This window comes from Xyrauchen texanus, chromosome 9 (genome assembly GCF_025860055.1).
Source record: "Xyrauchen texanus isolate HMW12.3.18 chromosome 9, RBS_HiC_50CHRs, whole genome shotgun sequence".
Taxonomy (NCBI): domain Eukaryota; kingdom Metazoa; phylum Chordata; class Actinopteri; order Cypriniformes; family Catostomidae; genus Xyrauchen; species Xyrauchen texanus.
Window position 1 is genome coordinate 47,444,677 of NC_068284.1, and position 22,421 is coordinate 47,467,097.

Sequence of the window (22,421 nt, forward strand, 5' to 3'; positions counted from 1 at the left end):
ATGTAATAAAATAAAAACACTTTCAATAAATGCCGAATGTTGACGGATACATAATGTAATAAAATATTTTCAATAAATGCCGAATGTTGTCGGATACATAATGTAATAAAATAAAAACACTTTCAATAAATGCCGAATGTTGACGGATACATAATGTAATAAAATATTTTCAATAAATGCCGAATGTTGTCCGATACATAATGTAATAAAATATTTTCAATAAATGCCGAATGTTGACGGATACATAATGTAATAAAATATTTTCAATAAATGCCGAATGTTGTCCGATACATAATGTAATAAAATATTTTCAATAAATGCCGAATGTTGTCCGATACATAATGTAATAAAATAAAAACACTTTCAATAAATGCCGAATGTTGACGGATACATAATGTAATAAAATATTTTCAATAAATGCCGAATGTTGTCCGATACATAATGTAATAAAATATTTTCAATAAATGCCGAATGTTGACGGATACATAATGTAATAAAATATTTTCAATAAATGCCGAATGTAATAAAATATTTTCAATAAATGCCGAATGTTGTCCGATACATAATGTAATAAAATATTTTCAATAAATGCCGAATGTTGTCCGATACATAATGTAATAAAATATTTTCAATAAATGCCGAATGTTGACGGATACATAATGTAATAAAATATTTTCAATAAATGCCGAATGTTGTCCGATACATAATGTAATAAAATAAAAACACTTTCAATAAATGCCGAATGTTGACGGATACATAATGTAATAAAATATTTTCAATAAATGCCGAATGTTGTCCGATACATAATGTAATAAAATATTTTCAATAAATGCCGAATGTTGACGGATACATAATGTAATAAAATATTTTCAATAAATGCCGAATGTTGTCAGATACATAATGTAATAAAATATTTTCAATAAATGCCGAATGTTGTCCGATACATAATGTAATAAAATATTTTCAATAAATGCCGAATGTTGTCCGATACATAATGTAATAAAATATTTTCAATAAATGCCGAATGTTGACGGATACATAATGTAATAAAATATTTTCAATAAATGCCGAATGTTGACGGATACATAATGTAATAAAATAAAAACACTTTCAATAAATGCCGAATGTTGACGGATACATAATGTAATAAAATATTTTCAATAAATGCCGAATGTTGTCCGATACATAATGTAATAAAATAAAAACACTTTCAATAAATGCCGAATGTTGACGGATACATAATGTAATAAAATATTTTCAATAAATGCCGAATGTTGACGGATACATAATGTAATAAAATATTTTCAATAAATGCCGAATGTTGTCCGATACATAATGTAATAAAATATTTTCAATAAATGCCGAATGTTGACGGATACATAATGTAATAAAATATTTTCAATAAATGCTGAATGTTGACGGATACATAATGTAATAAAATATTTTCAATAAATGCCGAATATTGTCCAATACATAATGTAATAAAATATTTTCAATAAATGCCGAATGTTGTCCGATACATAATGTAATAAAATATTTTCAATAAATGCCGAATGTTGTCCGATACATAATGTAATAAAATATTTTCAATAAATGCCGAATGTTGTCCGATACATAATGTAATAAAATAAAAACACTTTCAATAAATGCCGAATGTTGACGGATACATAATGTAATAAAATATTTTCAATAAATGCCGAATGTTGTCCGATACATAATGTAATAAAATATTTTCAATAAATGCCGAATGTTGATCGGATACATAATGTAATAAAATATTTTCAATAAATGCCGAATGTTGTCCGATACATAATGTAATAAAATATTTTCAATAAATGCCGAATGTTGTCCGATACATAATGTAATAAAATAAAAACACTTTCAATAAATGCCGAATGTTGACGGATACATAATGTAATAAAATATTTTCAATAAATGCCGAATGTTGTCCGATACATAATGTAATAAAATATTTTCAATAAATGCCGAATGTTGACGGATACATAATGTAATAAAATATTTTCAATAAATGCCGAATGTAATAAAATATTTTCAATAAATGCCGAATGTTGTCCGATACATAATGTAATAAAATATTTTCAATAAATGCCGAATGTTGTCCGATACATAATGTAATAAAATATTTTCAATAAATGCCGAATGTTGTCCGATACATAATGTAATAAAATAAAAACACTTTCAATAAATGCCGAATGTTGACGGATACATAATGTAATAAAATATTTTCAATAAATGCCGAATGTTGTCCGATACATAATGTAATAAAATATTTTCAATAAATGCCGAATGTTGACGGATACATAATGTAATAAAATATTTTCAATAAATGCCGAATGTTGTCGGATACATAATGTAATAAAATATTTTCAATAAATGCCGAATGTTGTCGGATACATAATGTAATAAAATATTTTCAATAAATGCCGAATGTTGTCCGATACATAATGTAATAAAATAAAAACACTTTCAATAAATGCCGAATGTTGACGGATACATAATGTAATAAAATATTTTCAATAAATGCCGAATGTTGTCGGATACATAATGTAATAAAATAAAAACACTTTCAATAAATGCCGAATGTTGTCCGATACATAATGTAATAAAATATTTTCAATAAATGCCGAATGTTGTCGGATACATAATGTAATAAAATATTTTCAATAAATGCCGAATGTTGTCGGATACATAATGTAATAAAATAAAAACACTTTCAATAAATGCCGAATGTTGTCCGATACATAATGTAATAAAATATTTTCAATAAATGCCGAATGTTGTCCAATACATAATGTAATAAAATATTTTCAATAAATGCCGAATGTTGACGGATACATAATGTAATAAAATAAAAACCAAGTGGTATGCTTGTACCTGCATGGAGTTTCTTTAGGGTCTCGTAGGTGTAGAAACTGAGCCCAGCGTACGGTATGACGCCCAGTATAGTAGGAGTGAATCCCCTATAGATAGTCTTCAGTCCCTCCTCACGAGAGATACGCACAAACACATGCAGGATGTTACTGTACCTGAGAATAAATTGCACAATGACATCACACAAGAACATTTAAAATGACATTTAGAAGTAAACTGGCCAGTGGTGGTGCATTTTTTAACAGTTAGATGTGTACAAAGTCTATTTCTTACATCTCTTTGGCCGTGACGGCCATGCGTGCCCGGACCATGTCCAGTGGGTATGTGATCATGGCAGCTGTGGTGCCCGCCAGTGAACCAGCCAGCAGTCTTGGCACAGGAGGCAGAGCTCTTTTCCAAAGGGCACAAACTAACACTAGTAACACTGGTAAGAAACTTTCACTATAACTTAATCTGGTTGGACAGCAAAATTTGTTGTTCCAGTTACACATAATATGCCCAGATTCTGTAAGGTGGCATGATTACATAATAAGACAGGTATGACACATGCAAGAGCAGCACTCACTTGCCCTGGAAGCCATAATAGTTTCCCAGAATCCTCTTGTACTGTTCATGGGCGCAGAACTGGATGGCGGCGTACGGAATAACACGAACCATAGTGGCCGAGTTCCCCCTCCACAGACTGAAGAACCCATCCTTAAGATATGTGCGGTAAATTAACCTGTACGCCTCCTAAAAACACAACAAACACGTTTGTGCTCGCTCCAAAAAAATCTATGTATGCGATGAAAGCTAATCAAGCGCAATAAAGCGGTAAGTTCACTGCCAAAAAATATTTTATTCATTACTATTATGGTCTTGTTTTCAGTCAAAATATCCAAACATCCTTTAAACAAGATACATTTACTTGGAGCAAAATTACCTAAAATATTACGTCTTTTGCACGTGCAGTAAAACATGCCCGCAAATCACAGGTAGAGCTCTTTGTAACATGATTGCAGCGGCAAGACAGCTGCCATTTGAACACCTGCCATGCACTGCGAGGCGCGGTATAAAAGTTGCGAGGTGTGGTGCGAGCGTGAAATTTAAGTGTGAGCGAGAGGCAACTGTATGTGTGCTACGACTGATACTGGGTCCTTGAATAACGTATAATGTGCCAGTAAAGGCAGCTGGTAGAGTTTCTGGTGCCCCCCTAGGGAGTTGGTGCCTTACGCAGACTCCGTAATATGCGTATAGGGAGCTGCGGTACTGATTAGTGGCTAACGGAAACCCTACTGTTCTCTCCAAGTTTCTGTCATTGCGTCTCTGTTTGATAAGTGCATTAGCCAATGCAGAAGTGGAAGACATTGCTGGAACCCTGCAGGTAATCTACACTCAAGAGTTGTTGATGTATTTCGGATCACAGAGATATCAATTGTAAATGAGCTTTTTTGCATGAGTCGTGCAAATAGTCACATGACCAGAACTATTTAATTCCGCTGTACTCCTGGAAAGATTGTCTGTCAAAACTCTATAAAAAGAAGCAAATAAATCCTGTCATAATACACTTACAACAATTTTTATTGAGTTGTGTTCATTTTCTGTTGTTCAACTCTGTTGGTGGGGTAGATTTTGTGTGGATTATTAAAAAAAAAAAATTGATATTTTTTCCACTCATTTTCTTAAAGATATTATGTACCAAAAAAATGTGCTTGATCGCGATTAACTACGGAAACCATGATGCGATGGATCGCGATTAACTACGGAAACCATTATGCGATGGATCGCGATTAACTACGGAAACCATTATGCGATGGATCGCGATTAACTACAGAAACCATGATGCGATGGATCGCGATTAACTACAAAAAAATGGTGCGATGGATCGCGATTAACTACAGAAACCATTATGCGATGGATCGCGATTAACTACAAAAAATGGTGCGATGGATCGCGATTAACTACGGAAACCATTATGCGATGGATCGCGATTAACTACGGAAACCATTATGCGATGGATCGCGATTAACTACGGAAACCATTATGCGATGGATCGGGATTAACTACAAAAAATGGTGCGATGGATCGCGATTAACTACGGAAACCATTATGCGATGGATCGCGATTAACTACGGAAACCATTATGCGATGGATCGCGATTAACTACGGAAACCATTATGCGATGGATCGCGATTAACTACGGAAACCATTATGCGATGGATCGCGATTAACTACGGAAACCATTGCGCGATGGATCGCGATTAACTACGGAAACCATTATGCGATGGATCGCGATTAACTACGGAAACCATTATGCGATGGATCGCGATTAGCTACAGAAACCATGATGCGATGGATCGCGATTAACTACAAAAACCATTATGCGATAGATCGCGATTAACTACAGAAACCATTATGCGATGGATCGCGATTAACTACGGAAACCATTATGCGCTGGATCGCGATTAACTACGGAAACCATTATGCGATGGATCGCGATTAACTACGGAAACCATTATGCGATGGATCGCGATTAACTACAGAAACCATTATGCGCGATGGATCGCGATTAGCTACGGAAACCATTATGCGCTGGATCGCGATTAACTACAGAAACCATTATGCGATGGATCGCGATTAACTACGGAAACCATTATGCGATGGATCGCGATTAACTACGGAAACCATTATGCGATGGATCGCGATTAACTACGGAAACCATTATGCGATGGATCGCGATTAACTACGGAAACCATTATGCGATGGATCGCGATTAACTACAAAAAATCTTTTATAGTTATAAAGTACTTAAATATTGATCATTTTCACACCGAAAGTGATTGTATCGCTTTATAAAGACATTAATTTAACCACTGGAGTCCTATGGATGATGTGAATGCTGATTGTCTGGGGTTATTGGAGCATAAAGAAATTGTGTTAACATCCACATTCATTATAAGGACCTATCGAGCAGAGGTATTTTTCTTCAAACGTGTTCTGCCGAAGAAAGGAAGTCATACACACCTGGGATGGCATGAGGGTGAGTAAATTATGAGAATTTTCATTTTTGGGAGAACTGTCCCTTTAAGCATCCGGACACATTTGAAAATGGCATTTTAGTTTCAAAACACTGTCCACACTAGTGTTTTGAAGCGTTTTCCAAAAGTTGCTCGTCCACACTGAAACGTATGAAAACGCTTAAATCGTGTCACTGCGCATGCGGGAAATCCCGCTGCATGTTCGCTCTGAAACACAATTGTCCTCGTGTTCCGTCGCCGGACACAAATTCCGAGTAAACTTCCCTTCGCCTTTGAAGGAACGCAATGTGAAGGTTGTACAAAGTAACATTTATTTTTTAACAACTCTATCAAAGTATCAAGTACAACAGCGCCGCTATAACGCGGGCCGCCATCTTGATTGTTTTGGTTGGGTAGATCACATGACTAAAGCGTCATCGTTTTCCAAAGCATCCGTTTTCACAATCCGCACAACGACGTGAAAATTGTGTTTTCAAATGTATCAACTGTGGAGTTAGTTTTCAAAAAGCTCCGTTTTTGCGGACAAAAATGCCGTCTCGGTGGACGGAAGGCCAAAACGGAGAGAAAAAGAGACGCGTTTTCAAACGAAAACGTTTTAGTGTGGACTAGGCCTCAAGTGTAATCTTTTTGCATTCACCCCGCTGGTGGGTCCGTAGCGTTTAAGGGTGTGTTCACACTTGTACTTCGGTTCTCTTGGTCCAGACCAAAAATTAAAATGACACATTTAGTCCTGGTTCGTTTAGCGTTCACACTGGCATTTTTAACACTGAACCTAACGATACAAAACCAAAGGCATCAGAGAAAAGTCACGACCTGATTGGACAGATTTTATGACGGAACTTACCGAATGTCCAAAACAATACTGGCGAAATGCGCTCGTTGGATATATACATGTACATATGGCGGTATTTCTACCTGCTGAGAACAAACGAAGAGTTAATAAAATGTATAAAGGAGTCAAAACAGCGGCAGGAATTCCTCCGTTGCACACAAATGAAGATATGCTGAGCGGATGGCTGATCTTTGGTTCCGACGCCTGTCCCGAACTGTAATGGGCAACATAGCTCCTATGATGAGAAGAACCAGGTGTGCTTGAGGTCAGTATTAGCCAAATTACTTCCTGTTTTTGGTCCGTTTAGACGTCTTTGGTCCATGTTGTGTTCATATATCAATCAAAATGCACCAGAGTTTGTTTGGAAGCGGACTGAGTCCCACTATTCAGGCGGTCTCGGTCCGCTTGTTTGGTGCGCACTAAGGTTCGGGTGGCAGCGTTCACACTTGTTCAAATGAACCGCACGAACAGAGCAATCGCACCAGAGTTCGTTTTAATCTAACCAAACCTGCCAAGTGTGAACACACCCTGGTTTTTAGGATGTTGAGATTTTTTACTGGAAAACAAGATACCAAGTGAAAATGTAAATAGAAAAATCACAGGGTTTTTAGTATCTTTTGAAAGTCAAATATCTTTCCAATTAATATGCAAAACTGCTAGTATGCTAATTTTATTCACACTCAAAGACAGAAAGTTAAAGAAAAACAGTCACCTTAGCGGAGAATCTATTGGACGACACTAGAAGAAGAAAGGGATATTTATTTTAGTGTTTGTGAGGGGATGTTTAGCTAAAAAAAAAGTCACACATTCATGTAAAGTGAGTCACTGTGGGTTAATGAGAGAATGTGTTTGTGCCTTGGAAGATGATTTTGGTTCGGTCCAGAGGGGCAACTGCTGTTTTAGCCACGGCCCCGGCAAACGCCCCAGAGAGCAGAGAGTTCAACATCGAACGACCCTGTTTAAAACCCTACACACACACACACACACACACACACACACACACACACACACACACACACACAGAGATTAGTTATGGTGCATGAACAGAGCAGTAAACAATGTCATGTGCACGATAATCACCAGCCAAATATTTCTTCCTCTAAATCTCAACAAAGAGACTTTACATTGAATTCTGTGAAGACACTTACCATTGTTTTTGGGTATAATACAAGCTCACTCAGGCTTTAGTTAGTAAAGCAGAACAGGCCTAAACTCGCATTTCTAATCTGTTTTTCCACACGGAGACTTTTAACCAAACCCCAAATGATTGACCAATTAGATAACACCAGTACAGCAGGAAAATCGGGTTGAGTCGTGTGTATCAAACTTCAAGTGCCAGCATGCTGAGCGGTTACAGGGCTACGGACCAGACGTGTTTAAACGTCCTAACAAATTAATATAACTACTATAGTAACCAGGGGGGGGAGATTATGTAGATATTAAGGTACAGATGTGGTTACCCTGATCAAAAGATCCACACATGCTAATGTTTTCGCTAATTATATTGTCCTTGGAAGTTCAGTCAATTCTTTACATTTTAAGTTAACAGTTCATTTATTCATTTATAATCTTCATCTCCATCATAGTATTCAAATCTCATTCAGGCTTCAAACTCGCAGCATCAGGACACGTCATCAGTAGCTGTTTCCATCAATGGCAATATTTTTTTTATGCGCATTTTGGGATGTTGCATAAAAACTGCTGGATGGAAACACCAAGATGCAAATAAATATCCAAAATGCGCATAAAAAAATAAAGATAAAATTATGCATCCCGTATCTAATCAACACAGGATGCAATTTGTCCCGTATTTAAGCTGGTCAGATTCATTTAACATTGATATAAGCTGGAAAATGTGTCTATGGTGGGTAAGGGACCGTCCACAAATATGTATAAACCAACCAAAATGTATACATAAATAAGATAAAGGAGACAAATAATCAAAAAGATACAAATATATATATTTTTAACATATAAAAGATGTTTTTTTTATATAAGTAATGGGTCAGGAAAGTTTTAATTTTAGCATATAAGAAAGGGTATACAATTTTTTTATTAATAACGAATATTAACAACACATTAATTGCTAAAACTGTGGAGGATGTGGTTAGGGGCCATGACCCCCCATTTAAGTGTCCCTTTTTTAAAACTTCATATGAGCTATCACTGTTTGAAATAATGCGTATAATTTATAAGTAATAACATTGAGTTTACATTCATTTTTATAAGAAATGCTAAAAAGGTTACTGTCGCTTTAAGAGTTCAACGAGCGACAGTGTTCCGGTTCAGCGAACGTCAACGAGAAACTCTCAGTTTCTTTAGCGCATCCGTGATGCACGAGAGTAAAATTTATATTTATTTTTTACTTTATCTGACTGTAAAGAACAGAAAGGAAATTAAAAGACACATTATTCAATCTTTGATGGACACACATTACACGGAGGGAACGATCCGCTTTAAGCTCAAGCACTTTTCATTAAAACAAGATGATTTTCCAGGTATTCCAGTTCTTACATTTCTAAAAGCACTTTAAGGACCTCGTGTGAACCCTGTAAACAGTGTAGAAGTGACAAGTGAGAGAGAGATGATGATGTTTGACGGGTCATTTAATTTATGATCACATGGCCCGAAAACTATATTTAATAAAACAGAGAGGATCACTTTACACCCTCATGACTGTGTGAGACGTTTTAAACAATATCAGAATTTGAGAATTCTACAAAGAGACACATTTTGTTCAGGTCAAATGGAGTAACCCTCAAGGGGCGGACTCCCATTCAAACACATCCGAATACAGAAGACCTGAAAGGCAAGCTCATGTGAAAAAAAACGTTGTACTACGCTGAGTCCCAAAGTTCAAGTTGGTGAACTCTGAACCGTGAATTGGTACGACGAGAGGACCCGTGACCAATAGAAGAGCGAAACGTCTCACCCTGAACTCTTGGCTCAAAAGGAAACATACTGTATATCGAAGCCGCAAGATTTAATGTTGCAGGAAAGTGAGAATATATACTTTAACATTTTTAATATAACAATTTTTTATTTGTGATGTATTTTTATCAAGGCCAATGAAAACATCTTGATATTCTTGACTCGCAAATTCTGTTTTTATAATTTTAAACATATTTTTTTTTATATTATATATATTTTATTTAAAAAAAAAAAAACTAATTTTACCCTGAAAAATATATTTTGGAAATCATTTTTGAAATTAATTATTTGTATTTAAATTTGTATTTCCTTTTACTTGGTTACACCACATGACACCCCCCCAAGTCAAAATAAATGTGTAAAAAATAATAATAATAATAAGAAACTTTAAATGAATTGAAATGATTTATAAATGTGCCCTTCTGGTAATCAAAAATAATAATAATTTGAAAAACATTTTCTATTAAAAAAATCTGGTTCTCATTTGGCCTCCAGGCAGGTGAATTACAGGTAGGACAGAAAATCCACTCTATTGCAACAATTACTGCAACTTTTGTTTGAACCTGTATTGCAAGTCCAACAGAAAATAAATGAGCAGCATTTCCTTAGATTAGTCATCACACACGGCAAGTGTAGAAAGCTTTAATAGTTAATGGGAGTGGTTTAAAAATTAAATTCAGTGTATCGTTTGTTTGTGTGAACACCTTTTGCGTTCACGGCCCAATAAATTAATTTATAACTCTCTCATATTGCATATACAGGTATATTCATAAGATACTGTGTTCAATCTTTCTGTCAACTACTTTACTATTGATTATGACCAGTTTTGTTTTTCTTTTTGGAACTTTTTTTAATATATTTTTTATTGATCGCTTACATTGAACTGATTCTACATCTCATTTTCTCCCTTTTTCTCCCCAATTTGTAACGCCCAATTCCCAATGCACTCAGAGTCCTCGTGGTGGCGTAGTGACTCGCCTCAATCCGGGTGGCGGAGGACGAATCTCAGCTGCCTCCGAGTCTGAGACCGTCAATCCACGCATCTTATCACGTGACTTGTTGAGCGCGTTACCGTGGAGACGTAGAGTGTGTGGAGGCTTCACGCTATTCTCCGCGGCATCCACGCACAACTCACCACACATTATAGTGACCACGAGGAGGTTACCCCATGTGACTCTACCCTCCCTAGCAACCGGGCCAATTTGGTTGCTTAGGAGACCTGGCTGGAGTCACTCAGCACGCCCTGGATTCAAACTCACGACTCCAGGGGTGCTAGTCAGGGTCAATACTCACTGAGATACCCAGGTCCACATGCTTTTTAATTCGTAACAGGAGACGATCCAGATTCAAATGACCCCAAATACAACATATGAGTAGATCTTGAAATATTCCTCTGAGTGTACATGGAAAGACGATGCACAAGAGGGCGCTCGAGTGCACGCGTTCATGCACGTGTGTGTGTGTGTGTGTGTGTATGCGCAAACATACATGCACATATGTGCCCATCTAATGGATGGACATGCTCCTGAATGCTCAACTTTTCTCCCTCTCTCCCTTTTCTTTGTTTCGTTTTTTATAAATCTTACCAATCATTTCCAATGGCGGGTCATTTTGACCAGGGGTGACCACAGGTGTAACTAAATTATAACCATTAACATTTTTTGAAAATAGTCTACATTTCTTTTGCGTGTTCAGATGACCTGTGTGAACAACGTAATGAGATTTTAATCCACAAAAAAAATTATATATATGGGATCTGGTCCATGACATGTAAACTGCGTAGATGCAAATGAAGATGTTTAGAAGAATATCTCAGCTCTCTTGGTCCATACAATGCAAATGAATGGTGTTGACAGCTCCAAAAAGCACATGAAGGCAGCATAAAAGTAATCCATAACACTCCATTGGTTTAATCCATGTCTTCAGAAGTGATATGATAGGTGTGGGTGAGAAAAAGATCAATATTTAAATCCTTTTTTACTATAAATCTCCACTTTCATTTTTGGCGATTCGCATTATTTGTGCATATCGCCACCTACTGGGCAAGGAGGAAAATTCATAGTAAAAAAAAAAAAAGGACTTAAATATTGATCTATTTCTCACCCACACCGATTATATCACAACAGAAGATGTGGATTAAACCACTGGAGTCGTATGGATTAATTTTATGCTGCATTTATGTGCTTTTTAGAGCTTCAAAGTTCTTGCCATAATTCACTTGAATGGACTTTTTTTGTGCGTTTTGCAGAAGAATACTTATCTGTAATGACACGAGGGTGAGTAAATGATTACAGAATTTCATTTTTAAGTGTAATATTCACTGGAACAGTGCAACTTTATTGGTTGTACTCTGCTATGATCAGGTTTAGAAGGGAGCATTCTTACCTCCGATTGGCTGGAGGAGGGGCGTGGCAGAACCTCACCCTGTGTGAGCGCCCCCTGGCGTCCCTGAACTGCATTGCCCATGCCAACCTCACCCATTCAAACACACCAGCACACAGGAGGGCTCGCTGGCAGGACACAAAACACACACACCTGGCAAGACACAAGAAAGTAAACATTAGTACAGAACAGTATCAGAAAACACTGATACCCGAAATCTCATTGGCAGACATTATAAAAGAGGGAAATCTCATCAGGGGATGTCGAGGTCATTTTTCATCCCAAATGAAAAATAAAGTATATTTTGCTAGAAGAAAAAGAAGCATATTTTAGGCTAATGTTTTCATTTGTAGCATCATTTTTATGTCAATTAAGCACATTTTGTTGTAATGCCTTTATGCCGACTTATTTTAATAATAATTTGGAAGTAAACTCTGCTTAATTGTCATGAAAATAAAGTTTAGGCCTTTTAAAAACAGCCTCATTTTTGTTAATGTGAAACATATTCTTCGTTCTTTGGATTTTGGACTTGTTTTTGAGAGATTCAAACAAAAGGACTGTTCATCATGTCAGGACGATTTCACCCCTGTACGATTATACTTGTCAAACCATGTTCAGAGCATTTCCGATTCAAGACAGCTTCAACATTAATGATAAATACTGAACTAATCTGTCATGAGAGATCCGGTGTTAAACGAACAGCTCCGAGGAAATGAAAATCAATGCAAGACACACTCAGGTCAGAGATATATGACGTGTCGACAGAAATCCTGTCTCGCAGAACGGCCTGGATCAAATAACATCGAAGAGGGGCTCAGATCCAGATCTAATAATAGCACTAATGTGGATTTATTCATGGTCAGGACAGCCTGAGATATGAACACACACAACTTTATTTAGCTTCTTGAATATACTCTAAATATAGGCCTAATTTATATACAAACTAATTGACTTATTTGAAATTAAGTCAAAAGGTCTGAAATATGCCATCATAATCTCTCTCTCGCTTGATTTCACCCCACTGCGCTCTTTTCTACACTGTTTACAGGGTTCACACAAAGGCGTTAAAGTGCTTTTAGAAATGTAAGAACTGGAATACCTGGAAAATTCCCTTGTTTTAATGAAAAGTGCTTGAGCTTAAAGCGGATCGTTCCCTCCGTGTAATGTGTGTCCATCAAAGATTGAATAATGTGTCTTTTAATTTCCTTTCTGTTCTTTACAGTCAGATAAAGTAAATATACATTTTACTCTCGATGCGCAAGAGATTCTCATTGTTGTTCGCTGAACCAGAACACTGTCGCTCGTTGAACTCTTAAAGTGACAGTAACCTTTTTAGCATTTCTTATACAAATGAATGTAAACTCAATGTTATTACTTATAAATGATACACGATTTCAAACAGTGATGGCTCATATCATTATTATATATGCAATTTCACTTTCTAATATATTGCAGAATGTGTATTTTTAGAAAGTTCAATTTACCTTATAATAATAATAATGACAAACAAACTATTAAAATATAAATATTCACTTTTACATACTTTTTTTAAGACAGGTTTTGTTCAGTTCTTTTGCTTGTTCTGCACCTGATCTGAATGTAGCTCACCACTTCCGAAACCTTATTTGTTTGTGGTCTTTTCTTATAGAGCAACTCTTATTATTTAAACTTTGAGCATTTATATTGGGTTTTATAGAACTTTATTTTGTTTAAAACAAATTTAGCATTTTGCTCAAACTATTTTTCAGAAAATAAAACTCTGTAAAATTGTCATTCCAAAGTTTTTATATTGAATCCAGACTGTGCCGAATCCTGAACCTCATATTGTATATAGAACCGAATCGTGCCAAACAGAACTATATCCCTAATATATACGTATATCCTGTATACATACAGTGCATTCGGAAATCATTCAGACCCCTTCTGGGGTTTTTTTCACATTTTGATATGTTGCAGCCTTGTTTATTTTTTCACATCAATCTTCACTCCATACACCTTAATGACAAATAAAAAACTATGTTTGATAACTTTGCAAGTTTATTAAAAACATAAAACATATTACAGTGACATAAGTATTCAGACCCTTTGCTACGACACTTGAAATGCATCTCAGGTGCATCCCAATATCTCTGGATCATCTTTGAGATGTTTCTACACTTTCATTGGACATGATTTGGAAAGGCACACACCTGTCTATATAAGGTCTTATAGCTGTAAATGCATATCAGAGCAAAAACCAAGACATGAGGTCACAGGAACGGCCTGCAGAGCTCAGAGACAGGATTGTGTTGATGCACAGATCTGGGGAGAGCTACAAAAAAAACTTTTGGCTGCATTGAAGGTTCCCAAGAGCACAGCGGCCTCCATAATTCTTATGTGGAAGTTTGGAACAGCCAGGACTCTTCCTAGTGCAGCCGTCTGGCCAAACTGAGCAATCGGTGGAGAAGGACCTTGGTAAGAGAGGTGACCAAGAACCCGATGGAAACTTGCAGAAGGACGACCATCACTGTAACACTCCACCGATCTGGGCTTTATGGCAGAGTGGCCAGACGGATGACTTTCCTCAGTGCAAGACACATGAAAGCACCTAAAGATTGAACTGCTTGGTCTCAAAGCGTCATGTCTGGAGGAAAACGGACTCCGCTCATCACCTGCGCAATACCATCCCAACGGTGAAGCGTGGTGGTGGTGGTAGCATCATGCTGTGGGGGTGTTTTTCAGTGGCAGGGATTGGGGACTGGTCAGGGATGAGGGAAAGCTGAACACAGCAGAATACAGAGACATCCTTCATGAAAACCTGGTCCAGAGCGCTCAGGACCTCATACTGGGCCGAAGGTTCCCCTTCCAACAGGACAAATGACCCAAGGCACACAGCCAAGACAACGCAAGAGTGGCTTAAGGACAACTCTGTGAATGTCCTGGAGTGTCAAACATCTCTGGAGAGACCTGAAAATGTCAGTCCACCGACGGTCCCCATCCAACCTGACAGAGCTTGAGAGGACCTGCAGAGAAGAATGACAGAAAATCCCCAAATCCAGGTGTGCAAAGCTTGTTGCATCATACCCAAAAAGACTCAAGGCTGTAATCGCTGCCAAAGGTGCTCCAAGTAAGTACTGAGTTAAGGGTCTGCATACTTACATCCAGTGTTAGATTTTGTTATCAAAATTCTGTTTTTTTGCTTTGTCATTATGGGGTATGGTGTGTAGATTGCTGTGAACCCATAAAAGCATTTAAAAAGCACTGTAGAAAAGTTATTGTTGTTCCTCCTCTATTGTACATGTCACCAGGAAACTGCCACCATACATAGAACGGACCATGTCAAAACTCATTTTGCAATCACTAGTAATGTGATTCTCTGAGACCAGGTTGGATTTGTAGCTCTATTCTCAGTGTGACCGCAGGAGGGTAAAGGTGAGATGGAAAGAGAGACTCTCTGGGTGAAAGGTCCTTCATGGACACACATTCAGTGCAACACTTCAGGCCTGTTAAACTCCTGTAGAGGCACAACCTTAAAATGCTGCATGACTCCACTTGCTTACATGTGACACATTCACTAGAGCTGAGCTCTTGCGGAGATGAGAAACATCAGAGTACTGTTGAGCAATGTTTAGTTAGACACGGAGTCATTTAATAAAAGTAAACCTTATCAAAGGGTGGAATTTCAAACATAATGCCTGTTAGTTACCAACAGAAAGTCTCACCCTGCACTCAGACTATTGGTTGAGCAAATGTTCGACCACTTTTTCAGGCATCATGAGAAGTATTTTTCATCAATAAAAGAGCCATGAAGCAAGCCAACAAGTTTTGAGGTGCATCACAATAAGCATAAAAAGCGTTTGAAAATCAGACAATAAGACTTTGTACATAACGTCTTCACTGAGGGAATGAACTACAATCCCATGATGCATTGCAAATGACGTAATCGGAATAAAAAAGGGGGAAAATATACAACAACTGATTTAACGTTGTTCATTATAAGGATATAAGCAGTAGGCTATATAGCACAATATTGACATACAAATATACATGTAGTTTGAGAGTGGGCGGTCAATGCAGAGCTCTTTTGGTGCACTTTGTTTGCTGCAATTCTCTGATTGGTGGTAGATGATAATGGGTAGTGTAGTTTTTCCAATAGGTATTCCACTATTAAACAAATTTATTTTTAAATTAAGTTGATATATTGAAGACTTACAATGGCAAGAAAAAGTATGTGAACCCTTTGGAATTTGCTGGTTTTCTGCATTAATTGGTCATAAAATGAGATCTGATCTTTATCAAAGTCACAAGTGCAGACAAACACAATGTGTTTAAGCGAACAACACACAATTATAATCTTTCATGTCTTTATTGAACACAATTAAATGCTCTTTATTTTTAACAGCCAGGAATGTTCTTTGCAACAAAATAACGGTGCTGAATGGTTTTATGTATTTATTGCGCCCTCTTGTGGACTAAGGAAACAACGTAAATTTAAAAATCCGCTGACAATCATATTTAAAAGGTAAAAATTCTAATTTAGCTTCTCTGCTCAATTGACAGCCCTATCCTGTAGGATATCATGATAAACTTGATAATGTCAAGCAGTCTAGCATTGAAGCAGCCCCAAATCATGATGCTCTCTCCACCGCACTTCACAGTTGGGATGATGTTTTCATGTTGGTACGCGGTGCCCGGAGTTCATTTAGGTGTGTGTGGTGATGGGGGCATGGTCGTGTGTCTGTTTGTGGGAGAGAGGGAGTGGCTCATCAAGCTGGTTGGCATGATTTCTAACAGCTGTTTCTCATTACAGTGATTGCAGAGAGCACCCTTAAAAGCAGCCAAACACGCCAGAGAAGACAGAGAGAGAACGACACGAGTGTGCAGCGTCGATGTGCCTTATGTGCGTCACTGAGTTTCGAGAACTTTATTATTTGAAAAAGTTTGTTTATTGAGTGTTGAATGGCACCAACCAGATCATGCCATGGTCCAGATCATATTTTTCCCCATTCTGATGGTTGATGTGAACATTTACAGAAGCTCCTGACCCATATCTGCATGGATTTAGGACGACTGGCAGATTAGATAAATCACATGGATGATTGTTGGTGTCAGACGGGTTGGTTTGAGTATTTCTGGGATTTTCACACACAACAGTCTCTAGAACTTACTCCGAATAGTCCCAAAAACAAAACACATGAAAAACTTTTGAAAAAAGGCTTGAGGGTTTACTGGGACTGCATAGTTAAATTATTAAAGAAATAAATGACTATTAAATAACAATAAATCATAATAGTAATAATGATTATTATTATTATTATTATTATAATACAAATCATTTTTTAAATGTTCATGAAATATGAACTGCCCCTTTAACAAATTGGAAAACTTTGTTTCCAAAGCAGACAGATGCAATTTGATTGTGATGCTTGCCCCCACCGATTCACTGTTTTAATTATTTATTTAGTTTGGGTCTTATTACAGGACTCAAGTGTGAACACCCTTTCGAGGACAGAAGTTCCGGTTGGCAGTAACGCATGGGCAAAACATGGTTTCATTTTGGTTAAAAGGAATCACATGTTTTTTGTTTTATGTTTATCACATCGCAAATCAAAATAATTCGATTTTTTTGTCCAAATCGTTCAGCCCTAACTGTGGACAGTATTCGTCTAGAGTACCATCTATAAACAGTTTGTCTAACTGTGGACAGATGAATATCTAACGGCCACTTCTAGTGAGAGTACCTATAGTACTAAATCATTTCCATTTATAGACAGTTTGTCTCACTGTGAACAGATGAATATCTAACGGCCACTTCTAGTGAGAGTACCTATAGTACTAAATCATCTCCATTTATAGACAGCTTGTCCAACTGTGGACAGATGAATATCTAACGGCCACTTCTAGTGAGAGTACCTACAGTACTAAATCATCTCCATTTATAGACAGTTTGTGTAACTGTGGACAGATGAATATCTAACGGCCACTTCTAGAGAGAGTACCTACAGTACTAAATCATCTCCATTTATAGACAGTTTGTCCAACTGTGAACAGATGAATATCTAACGGCCACTTCTAGTGAGAGTACCTATAGTACTAAATCATCTCCATTTATAGACAGTTTGTCTAACTGTGGACAGATGAATATCTAACGGCCACTTCTAGAGAGAGTACCTATAGTACTATATCATCTCCATTTATAGACAGTTTGTCTCACTGTGGACAGATGAATATCTAACGGCCACTTCTAGAGAGAGTACCTATAGTACTAAATCATCTCCATTTATAGACAGTTTGTCTAACTGTGGACAGATGAATATCTAACGGACACTTCTAGTGAGAGTACCTATAGTACTAAATCATCTCCATTTATAGACAGTTTGTCTAACTGTGGACAGATGAATATCTAACGGCCACTTCTAGTGAGAGTACCTATAGTACTAAATCATCTCCATTTATAGACAGTTTGTCTAACTGTGGACAGATGAATATCTAACGGCCACTTCTAGTGAGAGTACCTATAGTACTAAATCATCTCCATTTATAGACAGTTTGTCTAACTGTGGACAGATGTATATCTAACGGCCACTTCTAGTGAGAGTACCTATAGTACTAAATCATCTCCATTTATAGACAGTTTGTCTAACTGTGGACAGATGAATATCTAACGGCCACTTCTAGAGAGAGTACCTATAGTACTAAATCATCTCCATTTATAGACAGTTTGTCTAACTGTGGACAGATGAATATCTAACGGCCACTTCTAGTGAGAGTACCTATAGTACTAAATCATCTCCATTTATAGACAGTTTGTCTAACTGTGGACAGATGAATATCTAACGGCCACTTCTAGTGAGAGTACCTATAGTGCTAAATCATCTCCATTTATAGACAGTTTGTCTAACTGTGGACAGATGAATATCTAATGGCCACTTCTAGAGAGAGTACCTATAGTACTAAATCACCTCCATTTATAGACAGCTTGTCTAACTGTGGACAGATGAATATCTAATCTCTTACAGATAACTTTGTATCTCTTTCCAGCTTTATGTACAGCAACCGTTCTTGATCGTAGGTCTTCGGAGATCTCTTTATTGTGAGGCATGGTCAACGTCAGCAGTTGCTTCTTGTGAATAGCAAACTCAAAATGTACAAGTCAAAGTAGCTCTAACCCACACCTCCAATCTCATTTCATTAATTGAATGCCAGGTTTGCCAACTCGTGACAAGCTTTTGATGATGTCATAAGCCTAGGGGTTCACATACTTTTTCCAACCTACACTGTGAATGGCTGAATGATGTATTCAATGTGTACGAGAACAATACAATAATGTGTGTGTTATTAGTACAAACAGATTGTGTTTATCATTGTAGCTTTGATGAAGAGCAAACCAGATTTTAAGACAAATTTATACATAAATGCACATTATTCGAAAGGGTTCACATACTTTTTCTTGACACTGTATGGCCTGAACAAAAGCATATACCATCGATTAACAACCTCGGATGTTTTTGTTAATAACAATTCCACTTTGGAAAAAATGGAACAGGATTCATCTTCTGGATCCATTGTTGCATTTCTGCAATCGTGATTCTCAAACAAACAGAGCAATGTATCTACTAATAAAGTACTTGTAAACGGTTTTGATGATTAGGTTGCCAAGGCAACGGAGAGCAGGGTCTGTGCCGAATTGGGTTCCTGCATGGGACGCTGTCCAATACCCCCCTTCTGTCTCCCACAGTCTCTTTTATGTTCCTTGTGGATCAGATGACAGTCCCACTGAAAGCATTTTGTGATTTATTCTTCAAGGAACAGAACAGACAACCCAAAACAGTTGAAGTCCAAAGTTTACCTACACTTTGTTACTATTTGGTAGCATTGCCTTTAAATTGTTTAACTTGGGTCAAATGTTTTGGGAATCCTTCCACAAGCTTCTCACAATAAGTTGCTGGAATCTTGGCCCATTCCTCCAGACAGAACTGGTGTAACTGAGTCAGGTTTGTTGGCCTCATTGCTCACACACGCTTTTTCAGTTCTGCCCACAAATGTTCTCTCCGAGTGAGGTCAGGACTTTGTGATGCCACTCCAATACCTTGACGTTGTGTCCTTAAACCATTTTGCCCCAACTTTGGAGGTATGCTTGGGGTCATTGTCCATTTGGAAGACCCATTTGCAACTGAGCTTTAACTTCCTGTCTGATGTCTTGAGATGCTGTTTTAATATATCCATATAATTTTCCTTCCTCATGATGTCATCTATTTTGTGAAGTGCACCAGTCCCTCCTGCAGCAAAGCACCCCCACAACATGATGCTGCCACCACCATGCTTCACGGTTGGGATGGTGTTCTTCTGCTGGCAAGCCTCAACCTTTATCCTCCGAACATATCGATGGTCATTATGGCCAAACAGTTCAATATTTGTTTCATCAGACCAGAGGACATTTCTCCAAAAAAGTAAGATCTTTGTCCCCATGTGCACTTGCAAACTGTAGTCCGGCTATTATTATGGTGGTTTTGGAGCAGTGGCTTCATCCTTGCTGAGCACCTTTCAGGTTATGTCAATATAGGACTTGTTTTACTGTGGATCTAGATACTCGTCTACCTGTTTCCTCCAGCATCTTCACAAGGTCCTTTGCTGTTGTTCTGGGATTGATTTGCACTTTTCGCACCAAACTACGTCTCCCATGAGTCTCCTTCCTGAGCGGTATGATGGCTGTGTGGTCAAATGGTGTTTATACTTGCGTACTATTGTTTGTACAGATGAACGTGGCACCTTCAGGCATTTGGAAATTGCTCCCAAGGATGAATCAGACTTGTGGAGATCCAATATTTTTTCTGAGGTATTGGCTGATTTCTGTTGATTTTCCCATGATGTCAAGCAAAGAGACACTGAATTTGAAGGTAGGTCTTAAAATACCTCCACAGGTACACCTCCAATTCAGTACACCTCCTATCAGAAGCTAATTGGTTAATAGCCAAAAGGCATGACATCATTTTCTGGAATTTTCCAAGCTGCTTAAAGGCACAGTTAACTTAGTGTGTGTAAACTTCTGACCCACTGGAATTGAGATATAGTCAATTAAAAGTGAAACAATCGGTCTGTAAACAATTGTTGGAAAATTATTCGAGTCATATACAAAGTAGATGTCCTAAAGGACTTCCCAAAACTATAGTTTGCTAATATGAAATAAGTGGAGTGGTTACAAAATTAGTTTTGATGACTTCAAACTAAGTGTATGTAAACTTCTGACATCAACTGTATATGTAAACACATACTGTGCATTGCTTTAACTAGAGCGGTGACATCACACATAATGTTTACACTGCACAATGTATTCATCTAGACCGTTAGGCCTGTGAAAAACACAGAATTTCACCACTAAATAATTCAAATAGCAAGAGAGACTAGAAAAATCACTACAGCTGACTTGAAAATGCATACTAGTACACTGCATACTGCACAGCATATATTAAATGCTGTATTCCATTTTTTAAAATAGCATGTGTTAATATGCATACTACACAAAGTATGCATACTATACTGCAGACATAGCAAAAGTAGTGTGGTCGATGTCCATTGTCATTTTGAGGTGCAAGACATAAAAGTGCATTTAGTATATTGCTGAAGTTACAGATTACATCACTAAAACGATGTCAAGATTCTAGAACAATGTTCTGCATATAGCCACGATGATATAACTATATCTGATCATGCAGACATCAAATACACAAGACTAGTCAACACCAACAGAACACAATGAGAACTTCCACTGTTTATCTACAAGTGTTTTAGCTTTAGCCTGTTAGCACAACAACCGTTATGTGGCATTCAAATGAAGCTTTTGGCTTACCTGATTCTCTGACCGCACCTGTTGTAGGTCTCTACACGAATTCAGGAGGACAAACGCCGACTTTATCGGGCTCTGATGGCAGTTTGACGAAACATTCCCCTGAAGTTTGTCTGCTAACCTCATACGCACACAACTATGGACTGATAAAGTCCAGTCACCATCCACTTACATAAACAGCAGTCAGTCACTATCCATTTCCTCACCAAAACACGCTCAAATCACACCTCACCCGCGACTGCAGGGCTTCATGTTGCCGGAAAGAGATGTTTAAACACGTTTCGTGTCACTTTCACGTCTGCTGCTGTGACTTTGAGCAGGTAAACTTACACATTTCACTCTGTATCGCGACTGCTGTCACACGCGCACGCGGGCGTTGAAGGGCGAGTCCAGGTGCATCATGGGACTTGTAGTCCAGCGCGGGAGCGAGCTGAACGTGGATAGGCTCGCGCGGGGGGCGTTAAAGGGAGTAAACAGTAGAGAGGGTGGGGTCTCAAGTTGGTCTCATGTTCAATGGTCCTAACTTTAGTACCTTAGGGTCGAT

The 22,421-nt window shown here is 37.6% G+C and overlaps 1 protein-coding gene across 1 annotated transcript in view; it reads right to left on the reverse strand.

Moving 5' to 3' along the window:
- slc25a42 (solute carrier family 25 member 42) overlaps positions 1-22,237 on the reverse strand; it is a 28,324-nt gene extending 6,087 nt beyond the window's left edge. The window contains exons 1-7 of the mRNA XM_052134088.1: positions 21,881-22,237; positions 12,058-12,207; positions 7,597-7,708; positions 7,454-7,479; positions 3,458-3,624; positions 3,166-3,282; positions 2,896-3,047 (exon numbers count right to left, since the gene is read on the reverse strand). Of these exons, the coding sequence (XP_051990048.1) occupies positions 2,896-3,047; positions 3,166-3,282; positions 3,458-3,624; positions 7,454-7,479; positions 7,597-7,708; positions 12,058-12,153 (670 nt within the window). The 5' untranslated portion in view covers positions 12,154-12,207; positions 21,881-22,237. The remainder of the gene's footprint in view (positions 1-2,895; positions 3,048-3,165; positions 3,283-3,457; positions 3,625-7,453; positions 7,480-7,596; positions 7,709-12,057; positions 12,208-21,880) is intronic.
- Positions 22,238-22,421: the final 184 nt, after the last annotated feature.